Raw genomic sequence first — 18,299 nt, 5'->3', positions numbered from 1 at the left:
GCCAAAGAGCCTGAGACTATGACACAGTTAATTAGTAAGAAGATAAATCATTATTTTGTACATTTAGATCAGTATTCATATTCATTAAATTAATTTGAATTTCTATTAACTAATGAAATTAGGGAAAAATTAGGAAACCAAATGGGTTGTCCCACTGCAAGGCAGTTAAGTTTCTAAAACTGTAACCCAAGCTCATTTACATCTCATTTTCTCTGTTATAGCAGTTGACTCCTTTTCCATCCTGCATTATGCTACAGCAAGCATCTTTCTTACTCTAAAAACTCATACTTCACATGCATTTTCTTTTAAAAGAGAATTCAGAAGGAAGAGCTGACATCTCCTAACTGCAAAACAACTACTTAGATAATTCATAGCTTGAAGCTAAGGTTTAGCATTTGATTAAATGGAAAGATAGTAGGAAAAGTTGGAAATGAACACAGGGTGGGTTTAAAAAAGTTTACATTTTTAACAGTTTGACAGTACCATTTTCTTCACACTGTGGATTTCATCGGACTTTCCAAGAAATCCTTGCATTTCTTCTGTTTAAGAACTGGAGTGTTTCTGTTGCATTGTGAGGCAATAACGGAGTATTATTCTTGTTACTCCTGGAGACTTCTGGAAATTTATAAGCACATAACTGAGGTAAAAAAGAGATTATAGATAAAACAATCATACAATGATTACACAAACTTTTGTATTTTATGCATATTGAGCAACTACTACTACATTGAACTGCAAAGTTATATAATACAGCTTCAAGAACCATTCTGTCAAATTCATTATCATAACAGGACATACTTAATCATTCCTTCAGTATACTCATTCATTGTGGCAGTTCTATATTAGAATAAAGTTAATTATCTTGACATAATATTAGAAGGTTTTGACTGCAATCAAATTATCTTGAACAAGCAGTTGTAATTTTCAAAGTACTGTATTGTAAACTTAAAGTAACATTCAGTTACTATTTCCTGCACTTGTGTTAAAACTAGGACATTCCTGCATAACAAGTTTCTATTGCTGTTTAGAAAGAATTGTAGTTTACTCACCTTTTATATCTAACTTATGTATAATTTATTGGCTGTTTTTATTTTAGGTGTACACACTTCATTCTTTAGCAGCTTCGCTTTCTGCATCCATTTATCAAGCACTATGTGACAGCCACAGCTACAGGTAAAAATGGAAGTGTTCTTACAGTCCTACATTTGGAGTATACTTTGTGTATCCAAAATGGAAATTCTTCATGCATGTGTCTAAAAAAGGGATTAAATATCCGTGTATGGGTATGGATACTTAAACAGTATACACATTGCTAGCTTTGATATGCCAGATCAGTTTTACCCAGATAAAATAACACCAATCATTCAGATTTTTTCCAATAAATAATAGGAAGATCTGGTGTCACTCTCACTTGGGATGCTTGTGAAAAATATTTCATTCATTGCTGAATAGGGGTGCAGGGGAAACATTTGAGCCTAACTGAAGTCAGGTTTCAGGCAGTTTATATTCCAAACTGGAAGAGAATGCTGTAAAAACATTTTTAAAAATTCTTCACAACAAATATATTATTAAAATTTTTGAAAAAGCTTTTTTCATATCTGGAGCTATGCATATAACATATTAAAATTGATAATGCCACATGGAAACATTTCAAGTTTTAATAAAAAATGTATTTTGTGTACCATGAAATTATAAAATTCTTGACTTAGTCCTATAGAATTTTAAATGTTGCATTTTCTGATTAAAATGAGAAGCATGTATATATACTATACTTTATTACAAAAATATTATAAAATCCTTTCTCATCAAAAAAAATTAATTTGTATTTAGCAGTCAAACAGAAGCAAATCAGTTTACAGGGATGGTTTATCAAGGACTGCTTTTGAGTGATCGACGCAGACTGAGGACAGAAAGTATTGAAGAGCATGCAACTCCAAACTCATCTCCTGCTCAGTGGCCTGGTGAGACAAGAATAAGGTTACTTTTAGCACCGCTGGACCAGCTCCACATTTCAAAATTATTTCACTGTCCTGTAATATGATGGATGAAATGACAGATGATCAATGATGGATAAGTGTTTCTGATTTAGTTCTCAAATTAATAACAGCCTTTAACTTTTTCACTTATCAAAACAAATAAAAATAAACTTTCTATGTGGCAAATATCTTGCTTGAAGAAGAGACCACGATCTTTAGGATAAACTCAAGCTGATAATTTCTCATCCTAAAATGTTTTTCTCCAGTCTGCCTTACCCCCTAGCAGAGCTATTTCTGTTAGCTGTTTCTACAGTACTGTCTTACATCTACACTTTACTTGGTATAGCTATCAAAACAACTACTCCCAAAGTATGAGTATAAATTTAGTATTTTGAGGTCAACTGTGGAAACAGTGCAGGAATTTCATAGGCAAGCTGAAGTGCCCCTAGTATTTGCAGAGAAGTACAACAAAGAAGTCCCAGACCCAAGAAGGCTTTTTTAAATTTTGATCTTTATGATTTTAAGAAAAATGTTAATAGTATGTTTCATCTGAATAAAAGTATCACGTGGCTATTAGTATATGTTTAACATAAAAGATAGAGGTGAAACATTTCCTTTTTTTCCATTTGTACTCCTACTCACTTAATGTAGAACTTTTCCTCTTTTCTCTTTGCAGGTGTGAGTTCACTTATAAATCTCTTAAGTTCAGCTCAGGATGAAGATCAACCAAAGCTAAACATCCTACTTTGTGAAGCTGTTGTAGCTGTCTACCTGAGTCTCCTTATACATGCCCTTGCAACCAACTCATGTAATGAATTATTTCGACTAGCAGCCCATCCTTTGAACAGTCGAATGTGGGCTGCTGTTTTTGGCGGAGGAGTGAAACTTCTCGTAAAACCTCGAAGGCAGTCAGAAAATATTCCAGGTACTTTGTTCTGTAAAGGTCATACTAATAATTTGCATTTTATACCTTTTAGTAACCTAGGAGAGATTTCCTTTCTTTTAAAGACAAAAACCAAGCAAGCAGAATTTAAGTATCTAGTGGCAAGCAAAACTGTAATATTAATTAAAAAGCAGAAAAAATATTAGTCTTGCAGTAGTCCTTTCTAACAGCACCCAGCACACTTTGAATTTGCCATAAAAACCGTACAGTTGTTATATTGCTATTATTATTAGCTACTTATAACACTTTTCAGGACTTTCAGTCATTATTTTTTAGTGAAAAAACAGATGGTATAAATCAGTGTTAATACCTATGGTTTTCTGTACGTGAGAGGTGAGTGTTACTGTTTAACAACTGCCGTAACTTGAAAACAGTATTTCTGAAATCAGTTTCTATTGCAAGAAATTATTTCACCTTGCAGAAGACCACAGAGAAATATAAACTTCATCTGTCAGAAGAATGGTTCGTGCATATGTCAGGTCCAGCTAAAACCAGGAATTTTGCAAAGGCAGATGAGCATGTCTTAATGAGGAAAAGCAAAATTGGAGATTGAATTTAGGCTCTGGAAACAGAGACAAGTACAACCATTTGTCATAGACTTCATGCTTGCAACAATACTGAAAATCATGTCACACAGACTTTAAAAACAACAATAGGCTTGAAACTCACGCAAAAAATAGATGTTCCATATCTGAAATATAAAATAAAACAGTAATAAGGCAATGCACTATTATAAGTATGCACAACAGGTATTTGTCATTCATGGAATAACTTAAACACACTTAGGGCAGTTATTTTCACAAGATGTTAACATGAATAATTTATATAAAGTCATGTCTTCATTTGAGATGTATTCTGTTTTCCTTTAACCTACAAGCTGCTACAGCTCCTGATGTTTCAGAGGATGGTAATGAAGGTTTGTAAAAACTTGCAGTGTAGATGAATGTTAGTAATGGCTTTTTTATAAAAAAAAAAAAGGTTTTAAATATCTAGCTCCTTTGTAATAAATTAAGTGTGATCTTCAATGTTGCCTAGCCAATAACGTTTTGAAAAACAAATTCCACATTAATATTTTGATAACTATTAAGACATTTTAAATCATAACACTTCAAAGCAGACTTCAGTTGTCAAAAGCCTGTCTGTCTATTCAAATTTTCTTCACTATCTTAAGAGTTCTTTGGCTTATATTTTGAATAACTACTGTTTCTTGTGCGGTTTACAATTTAATAAAATTTTATATATTTTATTTTGCAACAAAATTTTTTAATTTCTTTTTTGAGAAATCTTTCAGCTAAAAGCTTTTTACTTAAAAGCTGCATCTCCCAAGAACTTAAAATCCAGATAATAAAATGTATTTCTCGTGATATTTCCAACGTATAAATACAGTTATTGAATTAATCATAGGTGAACTTTTTGTATGATTACACTTACTTTATTTAGGCTGTCTTTGATTTCTGAATTAGTAGAAATTAGTACCAATAACAATGGGTTAGTTGCTTCAGTTATAACATATAGCCATTTCTAAAGTTGCAATATTAACATCAGCTTTTCCAATTACCTGAATTTAGCACCACCTCTTCCATCAGAAGAAATGGATAAACATCGCCGTCGGTTTAATATGAGAATGCTAGTGCCAGGAAGACCAGTAAAAGATAGCACTGTACCACCACCTGTACCTGCAGAAAGACCCTCTTACAAAGAAAAGTTTATCCCTCCAGAACTCAGCATGTGGGACTACTTTATGGCAAAGGTAATTTAAAATGGAAAAGAGAAGTTAACAGTTCATAAAAGCATCTTTCTTTGTTAAGTTTTAAAGGACAAAAATAATGTGAAAATTTTGAGTGCTTTTCATAGTAAGCTGCAGAATATATCCTCATAATAAAAGATGAAGAGTCTACAAGTCTATTACTTAACTTTCAAAATATGTCTCTTGTCAATAACAGAGATTAACGCTTATCCCTTTGCTACTTGTTTATGTTTTAGGGAAACTTATTTATAGGTTAACTTGTCATTTAAACTCTACGACAGCAATAACTAAAGTAAGAGCTGACTATTATGAGATCAGAAAATTCATTTATAGCAGACTGTTATTTTGCATTGCAGCCATTTCTTCCTTTATCAGACAGCGGTGTTATATATGATTCTGATGAAAGCATTCACAGTGATGAGGAAGAGGATGATGCTTTCCTCTCTGATGTACAGATCCAGGAACACAAAGATGCCAATTCTTACAGGTTAGCAGAAATTACCACTATTTTAGAGTAATTACGTTGTGTGCTTACCTTTGCTTCCAAATTAAAGAAAATACAGGTCCTCTGCACCATCCAGACTTATCTGTGGCAATGGGATTACAGAAGTGACAAATTCTCATCACGGTAATAGTTCCCCATTTACTTGCCAAAAAAACAGGATTAGGAAGTCAAAGCTGTGTGGTTTGTGTTTTGGGGGAGGGGAAAAAACAAATTAAAAAACCCTTATCTTCATTTTTAAGACACAAAGAACATGAGGTACCACAATGCCAGCTCTAGAATGATGTTTTAGACTACTGCTTAAAGTATAACGTCTAGTTTTTGAATGAGAGGCAGATTAAATAGAACACTTAGAAAATGTTGAAAGACAAAATAAAGTGGATGATCTCAGCATTATAATAATGGAGAAAAATGATGGCTCTTTTATGTGTTCAAGTGTCTCATTAGTCCTTACAGCTATACTGTATAGGATTTGTATCTTTAATATCTGTGAGACTCTTTCACTGTGAAAGCTTCTGCCATGAATGCCAAACTCAAGTAGTGTCTTGTCTGTATTCATTGTGATTTCATGGAGAATTTCAGGAGATGTTTCAGGGGGCTTGTACTTAATTCTCAGTCTTGCAAAGGCTCATGCATGCATACTTTTTTATCTGGGGGAAGAGTACAATAATCTGGGATTTGTAAAAGAGAGAAGCGGATACTATCTGTTACAGTGAGATGCCCTTAGAGGCACTCTTATGTTGCATAGTAGATACATAAGTAGCTTTCTCTATGTGTCTGGTAAACCTCAGTGAACCATCTACACTGTTTTTCTAATCTGTGTATTTGGTAGAAGGCAAAAAATATTCTGCAGATAACTGTGTTAATGTTGTTTTAACACAACTAAATCTATTCTTTTTATACAGCTGGGCTCTTCTGCATCTGACAATGGTAAAATTAGTTCTGCACAATGTTAAGAACTTCTTTCCCATTGCTGGTCTGGAATTCACTGGTATGTTAAATTCTGCTTTACATTTCAGTTTTCTATGTAAGTGGCTTTCTGTCAGACTTTGCTTTTTAATTTTCATTTTTAAATTTAAATAATTTAATACATTACTTTTTACAATTACCAACAAGTACACTTCCTTTCAAGATTTTTTTTTTTTTGGATGGTTGTATTATTCTGGGGTTTTATACACACCAACTTAAATGATTTTTTTTTTTTTCTCTAAGCCTTACTTTATTATATATCTGTTTAGATCTGCCTGTAACATCACCATTGGGCATTGCTGTAATAAAAAATTTGGAACACTGGGAACAGATTCTTCAAGATAGAATGGACCAGTTTGAAGGCCCACCACCAAACTACATCAATACTTATCCTAGTGACCTTGGCGTAGGTGCAGGACCAGCTATTCTCCGCAATAAAGCAATGATTGAACCTGAAAACACACCATTCAAGTAAGTATTTTTTTCCTAGCAAGACCACGTTCTTTGATCATAGAAATACTAGAGTATTTCCACCTAAAGTTAAACAGCCAAATGAAGTTTGGCTAGATCTTAGTTCTAGCCAATGCTTTACAGAAACCACTTTCCCATGTCCCTTTGTTCCTTCTTATGCAGCTGTCTCCTGCAGCAGCCTTTACTTATTCTGCTGCACCTTTCACAACTGCAGCAAGAAAGAAAAATAAGAAGGAAAGAGTGGAGCTTGGAGGACTACAAATCAAGGGCAACAGCTGCTGCTGGGAAGACCCTATTCAACCTCTTTTACTATTCCTCTAGTAGCAGCTGTCTCCCACCCTACCTCAGCAACAAAAGAGAAGAGATATAATACATGCAGATGTCAGGAGGAGGAGAGAAAGAAAGTTGTAGTACAGTCCTTGTAAAGCCAATCCTCCTGTGTTTAGACCAATGTCATGCTTGCAGGTATCTTTAAATGCAGAGAGTGAACCATGTTTTCAACTCAAAAATAGCTTGCTTTTCTCAATATACTAAAATACAACTTTAGGTTACTTCACGATATATGACTTTGAATTTGATGCTGCTGTAGGATTTTATTAAAATATTCTTACAAACATGCACTGCTTCTTTAGAAATATTTGTCCTCAAATCTGAGGCAGTGAATTTTATTTGGCTTATATGAGCTAAATATTTGTGAATTCTTTTGAATACTGAAAGAAATATGTAAGGAAATTCTGTAGGGCCAGCATAATTTCAACATAAAAGCAGTTTTAGTAGACTGTAAATATAGACATAAATGCAAGTTAGCAGATTACACCGTAGTATGTGGAAGTTAGTAACATAACTTAGATTTTTAAAAAAACGCAAGAAAATTGTATCTCTTGATATTTGCCTTGAACAAATTAGAGCTTAAACTTTGGTGGTTGTTTTTTTTCCTTCAAATTGGAATTTTAGCTGAAGTCAGAGTCTTTCTTTAGATTTATTTTTTTTTTGTTTTGTCCACCTTTAATTACATGGAAGCTTTCTCCTTTTTTTTTTTTCTTTCTTCTTCTGTTTTATGCAGATCAAAGGATTATTCAGCTCTTCCAGCAAAAAGGCTCTGGCATTTTCTTGTGAAGCAAGAACTTCTTCAGGAGACTTTCATAAGATATATATTCACAAAGAAAAGAAAGCAAAGTGAGGTAAACAAAGGATGTAACTTTTTTTTAAAAGAAAGCTCAATTATAACTGTTCCTCAGTCTCTTCAATATTTCTTTTAATTTTTCTTTCCATTTTTTTGTTGGCATTTCAATTTCCTTTCTTTCATTTAACAGTGTTTGTTTTGTGTTTTTTTTTTAATCAACATGACTGTCATGTTGTTTATTGAAATATCAACTGAATCAAATATTTTTAGACAAGACATATCTCGCCTTACCTTTATGTATTTGAATACTGTCTTAATAAAGAAACAGAACATTTGCAATAACTGTAATAAGTAAATAAATTTGAGTCTTCATAATTTTTTTGTGTCATATTGAAAAAGAAATTTAAATAAGCTATTACTTTGTGTATATGTATATATGCATGAGTAATATATACATATAAAAGTAATATTATATAGTAATATATAATATGGGGCTTTACAAATTGTACCAGTTACAACTGTAATGAGTTCTAACTGAAAATTTAAACCAACACATAAGTACCATGGGGAAAAAAAAAGTATAATATTTAATATCTTTAAGAATTCCTGTAAGTATGGAGTTTGTGTGTGTATTATTCCTCCATTTATTTACTATATCATACATTTTGTGTTCATCTAGGAGGCATTACATTTTAAGTGAGTTTGTTTAGATTCCTGTCTTAGTTTCTGTGCCTTTTATAAAAAGTTGAAAATACATTTGTCATCATTTACTGACAGAGTGGCCTTTAAAATCTAGTTTGGAATGTTTCATTCTTCTTTTATATTTGTTTGTGCATGTGTTTTGTGTTTGTGACTGTGTGATGTTATGTAGTCTGTAGAAGATCGTGTGGAGCAGGTCAAACAAAACTGCGTAGCAGAAGATCACAAAAACAAGGTAGTATCCCTTCTCCCAAACCTCTAGCACATTCTTAAAAGTTCTGTGGAACTGGCTTTTCTTTCTCTAATGTGACTAACAGAAGCTGTATGTTCTGTGTAGTCTGTGTGACAGGCTTTTAATCAGTGAATTAACTTTGGATGTCCTGATAATTGGGATGAGTGAACACCTTGTAAATAGTGTTGCACACACAACTTTGTGTTTCTTACACTCAAATATAACTTTTGGCTTCTAGAACACCAAAGAGTATGAGAAGTCTAAAGTCTAGCTTCCTAAACAATGCTGAGGCCACTGAACTTTTCTTGCATGAATTTTGTATAGATTTTTGCAGTCTGAATGTACCACTACAAAATGGATTTTCATGCTAATTGAAATTTCTTATAAATGTTTTGTAGGTTGAGGCAGATCTTGGCTACCCTGGAGGAAAAGCAAAAATCATTCACAAAGAATCAGATATGATAATGGCATTTGCAGTTAATAAGGTAAGCCTCAAATACTACAATAAGTGTAATAAAAAGATCTTTCTTAATTATAGTTAGTATAAATTTTCTATTTGTGTTGCATAGGCAAACAGCAATGAAATTGTTTTGGCATCTACACATGATGTTCAAGAACTTGATATTTCAGCTCTACTGGCTGCTCAGTCATTTATATGGATTGGGGAAGAATATGACAGAGAGTCTAAAAGGTAGGATAGTTTCTTTGTTGTTATATTAAGAGTATTGGATTACTGTGAGGCTGCATATATAATACCTGTGTAAGCACAAGTCAATCATACAAAAAAAGTTTATTTACTCTTCTTCAGTAGGTTTCAGATTGCTTTACAAAGGAGTAAGGGAAGGCAAAGAATAATTACTACTGCCTTTGTTTTACACATGGAGAAACTAAGGTTTTGAGGGGTTTGAGTATTTTGGGCATGTCTGCACTGCACAGTGAAGCAAAAGCCCATGGTGTCTAAGCTAATAAAGGAAGCACTACCTTAAAAACACTGCAGTTGCATCATTGCAGCATTGAGTCTAGTTGTGGTAGCTGATGCTTGTTGTATAATGCAATGGCCTGAATTACTGTCTCCTCCATTATTGTGCTGACAACTGTGAAATGTATCAGTTGCAGCAAGCACTCATCTGTACAACACTCTATTGTACAGAATAGATATAAATATAGACACGTGGGTCGGGAATATATCAACAATATTCTTCTCAAGAGAGCTTATATTCTCAACATCAACCACAGTTAGGATCATCTGTTGACATTAAACACCTATAGCTTTGGAGCACATGGAAAGCATTTGCACAATCTAAGTGCAGGAATTATCAATTTATAGTTTCATTATCACCACTTCCTCTATCCACTGCCATTAGGCTCTTGACAGTGAGATAAATGAACAGCACTGGTAGCAAAGAAACATTTGTTTAAAGCAGAACACTGCTGTTCTTTTACAGTTCTGATGATATTGACTTCCGTGGTTCTACCACAACACTAACTCAGTCAACTGCACCATCTTTTGGAGTGAATCAGATACAACCATCTTCATCCATGCCATGGTTAGGCAGTGGTCAAACTAGCACTGGGGCTGGTGTGGTAAGTACTTTTGTTGCATGCAGCTCAAGGAGACTGTTACTTTTTTTTTTTACTGTGTTATTTAGTAGAGAGACCTAGTGTGCATTAGTCATCATACTGTTAATTCAATGTTGTAAAAGGCCTACAATGACCAAGACCTAGCCAAAAAGAAGGCCAAACTAAGCATTTTCTTGTATATTGTGTCATAGAAAATAATGGGACAATCAGTTTTTTCTGTTTCTTATGGGAACTTTGAGGTAGGACCTGGAGTTTCTGGGGACAAAACAAAACAAACATAAAAAGCCAACCAAAACCAGAACAATCCAAACTTAAAATTCTTGCATTGGGAATAATATCAAAAGCATACACATCAGCATGTGTTTAAGTTCTTTGTATAATAGAAGAGAACATTAATACTGTTTGAACTTTCATGTCTAAAAAAGCTGTCATAAACAGGCTTTAATTACTATACTGCAACTACACATAATTAGATGCAAATAATTTTAGCTTAACAAGCTTTTTTTATCTGGGGGACACTCACCATGTAGTAGTATAAACAAAATTAAAGAGTATGTTTTTGTCTTTTTTTCAAAATTATTTTAATTTTTATTTGTTTTATATGAAGCTTATTAAAAGAAATCTGAATAACGTCAAGAGAATGGCTTCACATCCAGTCCATCAGTATTGTAAGTGAATCATACTTACTAGTACAGAGTAGATAATTTTCTATGAAATACTGTAGTATTAATGAGCATCTATCTTTTAATCTTAGATCTTACAGGAGCACAAGATGGTAGTGTTCGAATGTTTGAGTGGACAAGGCCACAGCAGTTGGTATGCTTCCGGCAGGCTGGGAATGCCAGGGTTACAAGAATGTATTTCAATTCCCAGGGCAATAAGGTAGGTACAACATTTAGAATTTTGCCTTTTTTTTTTTTATTATTCATAAGGAAACATTTGCTTGTGCTGTGACCTCTAAAACAGTTTTAACTGGTGACACACAAAACTCTTAAGATGTCCTAGAATGATGGGATAGGCAGTATCATACCATTCATTTTGGCTGCATAAGGAAGCTTTGTAATAAACACTGACCCTTACTCTCCTTTCTCTTCTGTCAGCTTCACACTGCTATCCCATTTGCCACATTTTCAGACTTTTTGTTTTCCCTGTTCTGAAATCTGTGTTCTCATACGGTGACCTTTTTAAATTAAACATTTAAAAAAAAAATACTGAGCTTGCTTACTTATTTTATAGAAGCAAATTTGTATCAAGCTAGGCAGGAGTCTACAAGAAGTACTTCATTCACACTTTACATTCTGGCCAAAATAAAGTTTTGACAGAAGGCATTACCTACAAGATATATATATAATACAGCCTATTAGTTGAAGAATGCAAGTATACTGCAGTACAGTGGAGAGCAGAAAGAGAGTACAAAGGAGCTATACACTTTGGCCAGAAATGACTCTGTGAGGTATATGAGATGCAGAAAACAGAGCGGACAAAGAAAGAAATTGGGAGGAATACCCACCCTCCTCAGGTTTTTCATGTTGCCCATTCTGTTATTTTAGCAGGTCTTGTCTGCATTTTACTGACAAACTATTTAACTTCATTATAGTTAAAAGCCATACAAAATGAATTAAAGGAGTTTGGGCATGACTGTAAGATAGCTATAAAACCGCAAAGGTCAACATTTAGAAATAGCTGGAAATATAAAGTATCTCCCAGCATACCTATTTTCAGGTAGCATAAAATCTCATTTAAACCTTTTTTAAAAATTAGTGTTTTGATTGTGTTTTGAGATGTTGCAATCTTAACATCACATGAGAATCAATTTTAAGTAAGAAATTAAGATGTACTAGTTGTCCCCACTGCTTCACATGGAGGTCATTCAGGCAGGACTCATGAAACCTAACTAAAAGGAGAAAATATAAAAAATAATTCTAAATATTTCTAAAAACATTTTGTAAAATACTTATAGAGTATGATGTATAGAATATACAGCATTAATTGTTATGCATTTTCATTAACAAATATAACACGGTCATTTTACCATTCATGATATAGTACAGTCCTTCCATAATTGTTGTTATCATGCATTTACGGCATACTGTCATGCATCGTACTTTAGTAAGCATTTTCAAGTAGTCATGGAGCAATGATACCTCTAAGCTTTAGCATTTAACATTAGGATTTGAAAGATAAACTTGCACGCTTAAAAAGCCTCCATTTCTAGAAAAGCATTAGGTATGTAGGAGACCATCAGTCATTAAATAATCATTAAACATTCAGCACTGAACTCACTTTGCTTCTAAACTACTTTTTTGTACGTGACAATTGTTGATATTTAATATGCAGGCAGTGGTTTGGTGTGTTAGGTGGCTTTTTTCCTGAAGTCAGCTGTTTACTGTCATGAAGTAAGCACCCAGTAACCAGTACGTTATGCTAATAAATGCAGTTTGTTCCTTGCAGTGTGGTGTTGCTGATGGTGAAGGATTTCTAAGTATTTGGCAAGTAAACCAAACCACCTCAAATCCTAAGCCATATCTGGTAAGTAAACAGAATTTTTTATTTTTATTTTTTATGGAGGAAAGTTAAGTCTTTAAGACAGGCTAAGAGTGTAAGAGTTTCACTGAGATGTTTTTGATTTTACTGCTTTTTAATTGGCATACTTTATCAAAACAACTGTAGACTTTCAGTGATACATCTCTGGAAGACTAATTGTCCATAACCATAAGCTGCAATGTAATTACAAATACTACTTCAGCAATACCCTTGATTAAATTAGAAATCAGAGCTGACAGTAATGATTTTACAACACTAAGACTTAGTAAAAACACTCTTCAATTCTTTTCACTGCTTCTTAACTGTACATGAAGACCATGCTTAATTTGAAATTCAGGCTATTGTGATATATTGTGGATTTGTTATAGTTAACTTTTTTAGCATCTTTTTATTCTATACTGGATTTTTAATCCATTGTTCAATTCTCTGAGGTTTCAAACTGCATTGCCCATCAGTTTTTGACCTTTGTTTGAAAGACTGCTTCTGTTATGCTATCAGTGACATCAGACTGACAGTAACTTTTGATGCAGACTACAACTAGTAAGATTGCATCTTTTTTGTTTTGTTTTTAATAGAGTTGGCAGTGCCACAGTAAAACCACAAGTGACTTTGCATTTATAACCTCTTCAAGTCTAGTTGCTACATCGGGACAGTCCAGTGATAACAGGTGTGTTTAAAGAAACAATGAGGAATTTCACCAAAGCTACCTATTCATCTCCATTAACTTGCTAGCTCTTGTGCATTAATGTGTGGATGACATTTTAAGGCTCAGTGTTCTAAGCTTTATTACAGCTTGAACTTGCCAGATGATTTCTTTGAACATCACTCCTTCAGTCGCATGTTTCCCAAATTTAGTTTTTGTGAGGAGTGGTCAACAGTTAACCAGTTTTTTGAAGGTGTATTCCAAATGCAACTGGTTTACCGTGATGCTGTTGCTGGGGTGAGAAACATGTTCAGCAAAGGCAAGGTAATTCTTTTGCTCTGAAAAGAATAACTTCTATAATTTCTTGGTACAACCGAGGATTGGTACACATCTTAAAGGTAGAAAGTATAGTTCCACTAAGAAGCATAAAAGAGCATAGAAAGAATTAAAGCTCTTAACTCTTTGCATATGCTGTCCAATGACTGCAGAGAGTCACGGGCTCCTTGTTCAGTTCTGCCTTCTAGCCTTTGACATAAAAAGCAAACACTTTCTGAGTCATGTCACCCCATGAATCACTTGGCAACAGGCCGTAACGACTTTTTTCCCCCCCTCAGAAACGTGTGCCTCTGGGACACTTTGGTTTCATCTGGTAACAGTCTTGTACATGGTAAGTACTGCAGTGAAAGTTAGACTTCTTATTGACTAAGGAAATATAGCATGTGTATGCATTTGGGGCAAGGGGAAAAATTTGCACTGGGGAACTGGTCTAAAGCGTTGCACACTAATGCATGCACCAGAAGTAGTACTATATAGTCTCTAGCATGACGTTAATCTGTTCTATATAGAAAAGCATGAACAAAGAAGGTCATACACAAAGCTGGTTTTGTGACAGTATTAGTAAAGTCTGAAATATATGAATAGAGTCCTGAAAAAAAAAATTAACACTAATTAAGGCTGCATTATTGAACTTTTATATGTATGCAGGCTTTCACTTAAACTGGCACTTAATTAATATACCCAGTACTCTGTTGAAGCACAGAGGAAAAGATAACTGTCGGTAATAGTAGAAGCAACTCCTTCCGTCTACTGTCCTTGTCTTTCAGCACTTGGACTTGATTCTTAAAAAGATGTTTGTGTCTGTTTGACCAAGTGCAATAGTTTTATCTTTATGTAACAAACTAAAGCAAAATCCTATCATGTTGTGCTATGAAGGAAAAATACATACAAATCCAAATATAATATCCTGGGCTTTTAAAAGAGCAAATTCAACCATCATAAGCATCTGCAAACAACCGCAGTACTTGAATAAGCAATCAGTGCATTCTGAGATTCATATTTTAAAACTAGCAGATTGCATGTTTCAGCCTTATTTTAAAGAGATTGAGTCAGGGCTCCTATGAAAAACAGGTTGGAAAATTAGAATATAGTAATACGTATCTATAAGGTAATTAATATTTACTTTTTTAGTTCAGCTATACTATTTTTTTAATTCAGGCATTTAACTGAACTCAATATGGTGAATTTTATATTTTCTCAATTTTTTAAATTCAGGTGTGTGCCTGTATTCTAAAATAAACCAGACCACATATCATCCTTCCTTGTGCATTAGATCTATATAGCTTTCAGGAGAGCAAAAAGCTGTCAGCTGATATGACACTACCCATATGAAGGAATGTACCTGTCCAAGTTAGAAAATATTCAGATAACAATTTATAGAAGAAATGCATTTTAAGATCGAAAGCTACTTACAGTTTCAAACCTATTAAATTCTGACATTTTTCTTCTTCAGCCTTTACTTGTCACGATCATGGTGCCACAGTACTTCAGTATGCACCTAAACATCAACTGCTAATTTCTGGAGGTAGGAAGGGATATATCTGTATCTTTGACATCAGACAGAGGCAACCCCTTCACACCTTGCAAGCACATGAATCAGCTGTTAAGGCCCTTGCACTGGATCCTTCTGAGGACTATTTTGTTACAGGCTCAGCAGAAGGTAATATGAAGGTAAGTTATCAGAGGAGCTGAGTTGTATAGGAGAGTATTTAGCTGAAGTAGTGTATTGACATATGTTGATCAGCATGCTGTAAACAGCCAGATGAATGCGGTAACAAAACAAAAACAAACCCAAAAAACCCAAACGCGCATTTGATATACAGGATGCTTGCCTTAAGTTTATAATGTAAACTTAAATACACTAATATCCTTCTAAACCAAGTAGGTTTTGTTCTCTGCTAAAGAAGATTAAACAGTCTTTTTGAAGTTGTGTGACTGAATTTTAAGCGGATAAAGCAAAGTGCATGATTCCGAAATCTTACCTTTATTTGTCTCTGTTAAAAATGTTTTGCCTTTGGATATTTCCCTTTGTAATACAGGGGGTGCTCAGTAACTTCAACATTGTGTAAAGTTTCTGTAACGTCAAGTTCTGTGTCTTTTCTCTTGATGCTGTAGCCTCAGACAGCTACTGAGATGTCATAGTAGTAAGAAACAAACACAAACACCACCCCCCTACCCCGCCCCCAAAATACAGGCCCTGTTTTAAAGGGCTTATTTCCTCAATACTAAAGGAAGGAAATACAAGAGCATGGTAAAGAGAAAGAGAATACAGTTTCTTTCTTTTTAGCTGGACTGCATACTGTTTAATAGATGCTTTCTGTGTTTCCGCACACTTCGTGGGCTGGTCTTGATGGGTTCTCCTGCAATTTAAGACACAACAGACAGCTCAGCAGCAGTGCTACCACTCTGCATGCTTATTAATTATGCAGCTTACTCTCTGCAGCATTCCACAGCAGAAAAGCATTTACAGCTGCTGGAAAGCTGACAATAGTCATCTTGGATAAAAATGCAATCTGTTCCACTTCCGCACCTTTCATGGGGCGGGGGGGCAGGGAAGCTGGGAGGGACACTACTGATAAGGTAACACAGGGCAGCTTCACCCTGCCGAGTAACCAGCTGGTCCACATTAAGGTAGCCTTACACTGATGCTTGGACTTGTTGTAACAGACAATAAAAAAACACCCTTTGTCTTTGTTGAATAGGGTTTAGAACAGCCAAGAATCTGAAACATTAGGGAAAAAATACAAATCCTAATTTTAATCTCCTTTTGTCATTTGTCATTCTTTTGATACAGGTGTGGAGACTGACTGGCTATAATTTAATTCATTCATTTAAAAATGAACATGCTAAGCAATCCATTTTCAGAAATATTGGTGCTGGTGTCACCCAGATTGAAACTGTGCAAGGCAATCGTATCTTCTCCTGTGGAGCAGATGGCACGCTGAAAATGAGGGTTCTTCCCAATGCTTTCAATGTACCTTCAGGCATTTTTGACATTCTGTAGTGTTATGTGAGCTAATCCTGGTTTTATATAATGTCCCTTTAAGTAGCTAAAAACAGTGATATGCACTGTGGAAAGGAAACATTTTGTTTCCTTTCAAAGGAGTTACTGCAGCATTAAGTATTATGGGGAAAAAGATTTAAAAAAAATACTTTTACAACAGGTATATTTTGAGTATGCCCATAAGGATCACTGGGGTGGAAATGCATGTACTGTATTGTAAAAGCAAAGAATTAAACCTAGTACAGTCAGTCACAGGTGGGGTTATTGCTTAGTAACCCACAAGCTGCATTTAAGTAAGCGTATTGTAAAGATTCTGACAATTGTCAGTCACTTAACAAGCACTGTGGCTCTACAAGTCAGTAAGCATTTCTGATGTGATTCTGATTATTTTTATCCCAGTTCCCACTAATTGAAGCATGTGTACAACTTCTCATTGTAAAATAGTTTAGTTTTAATTAAAGGTACTCAGTGTATTTGATTTTTGCAAGAAAGTGTAATGGATGCAAATGCCGTGGAATGTGTGCAATCAAGAATGTACTATGAGACATGTATCATTTTATGCTGAGATAATTTTTTTCCCCAGTTAGTATTAATACACAGTTGATACTGTAACTTGCACATCAACACATTTTTAAATGTGATGTTTTTTTAATTTGCACACTATTTTGCTTTCTTTCTGACAGCTATGTTTTCTATTAGACACCTGCCTTTACTTTAGGAATGTATTGTAAGCACTAAATGTTTGTAGTGAAGACATCCATGATTCTAGTAAGCTTTTAGTTTTGAAATTCATTTGTCCAGAAAATACTTCATTAAATGAAGCTGTTAAGAGAATACCAATGGAACATATAATGCCACATTTCAGATGAATGTCAGGCTTTATGTGGCCAGCTAGTAAATAGTGGATAAAACTGGTAATTAAATTATTACCACAGTATATTGTATAAACTATGCAGAGTTCAATATTGTTTGCTTGTAATATAACTAGCTACTGTTGTCAGATGTATTTTTCTGTTGTAAACAAAAAACATGTTCTTAAGAGACTGGAACGGATGTCTGCGTATTTAAATGTTAACAAACTGTCTTATTCCTCCAATGAAAATTTTGATGTCTGTGCTGTATTGTAAAGTATACTAGAATAAAAAGCACCTTTCTCCAAAGGTGATTTTAAATTGCAGGCTGTGAAGTATGAGAAGTATGAAAAGAAAGAAGAGTAAATGTCATTGTTTAGTTTTCCCTTTGTAATTTAAATAAATTACTTTTATTTCATGGAGCAGTCCATTCCAGAACTCTTCCTTTTATTTAAATAGATTTAACTAAACCTCCAGCAGACTAACTGGATACTGCCTGAGCTAGCTTTAACTTGACCTCACACTATACTGCGATAAAAAGGATTAGCTGTTTGCATTTTATTTTCAGCTGTCCTAGAAAAGCATAAGGCTAACAGAATTTAGTTCTTCATTTCCAACAAAGGCAGCTGCAAGAAACACAGCCTGGTTCTGTCACTGAGAAAAGAGACAGAATTTGCT

The 18,299-nt window shown here is 34.3% G+C and overlaps 1 protein-coding gene across 11 annotated transcripts in view; it reads left to right on the top strand.

Annotated features, from left to right (window-relative positions):
* Positions 1-18,043, top strand: part of DMXL2 (Dmx like 2) — a 56,509-nt gene extending 38,466 nt beyond the window's left edge. For 2 of the 11 annotated variants that reach the window (XM_030014911.2, XM_041123775.1), the window contains 20 exons: positions 1,097-1,173; positions 1,831-1,961; positions 2,653-2,901; positions 3,797-3,835; positions 4,488-4,669; positions 5,023-5,153; positions 6,074-6,159; positions 6,407-6,608; positions 7,672-7,789; positions 8,603-8,665; positions 9,061-9,147; positions 9,232-9,353; positions 10,108-10,246; positions 10,851-10,911; positions 10,998-11,125; positions 12,695-12,772; positions 13,363-13,454; positions 14,045-14,097; positions 15,220-15,437; positions 16,561-18,043. In XM_030014911.2, coding sequence (XP_029870771.1) covers positions 1,097-1,173; positions 1,831-1,961; positions 2,653-2,901; positions 3,797-3,835; positions 4,488-4,669; positions 5,023-5,153; positions 6,074-6,159; positions 6,407-6,608; positions 7,672-7,789; positions 8,603-8,665; positions 9,061-9,147; positions 9,232-9,353; positions 10,108-10,246; positions 10,851-10,911; positions 10,998-11,125; positions 12,695-12,772; positions 13,363-13,454; positions 14,045-14,097; positions 15,220-15,437; positions 16,561-16,770 — 2,466 coding nt within the window. In that variant the 3' untranslated portion in view covers positions 16,771-18,043. Of the gene's footprint in view, positions 1-1,096; positions 1,174-1,830; positions 1,962-2,652; positions 2,902-3,796; positions 3,836-4,487; positions 4,670-5,002; positions 5,154-6,073; positions 6,160-6,406; positions 6,609-6,770; positions 7,646-7,671; positions 7,790-8,602; positions 8,666-9,060; positions 9,148-9,231; positions 9,354-10,107; positions 10,247-10,850; positions 10,912-10,997; positions 11,126-12,694; positions 12,773-13,362; positions 13,455-14,044; positions 14,098-15,219; positions 15,438-16,560 lie in introns of those variants that run through there. The other 9 variants (XM_030014912.2, XM_041123773.1, XM_030014913.2 and 6 more) reach the window with 9 other exon arrangements.
* The last annotated feature ends 256 nt before the right edge of the window (positions 18,044-18,299 follow it).

Source organism: Aquila chrysaetos, chromosome 5 (assembly GCF_900496995.4).
Source record: "Aquila chrysaetos chrysaetos chromosome 5, bAquChr1.4, whole genome shotgun sequence".
Classification (NCBI taxonomy): Eukaryota; Metazoa; Chordata; class Aves; order Accipitriformes; family Accipitridae; genus Aquila; species Aquila chrysaetos.
Note: the sequence above shows the minus strand (reverse complement) of the source record. Positions and strands in the feature narration are given on the sequence as shown.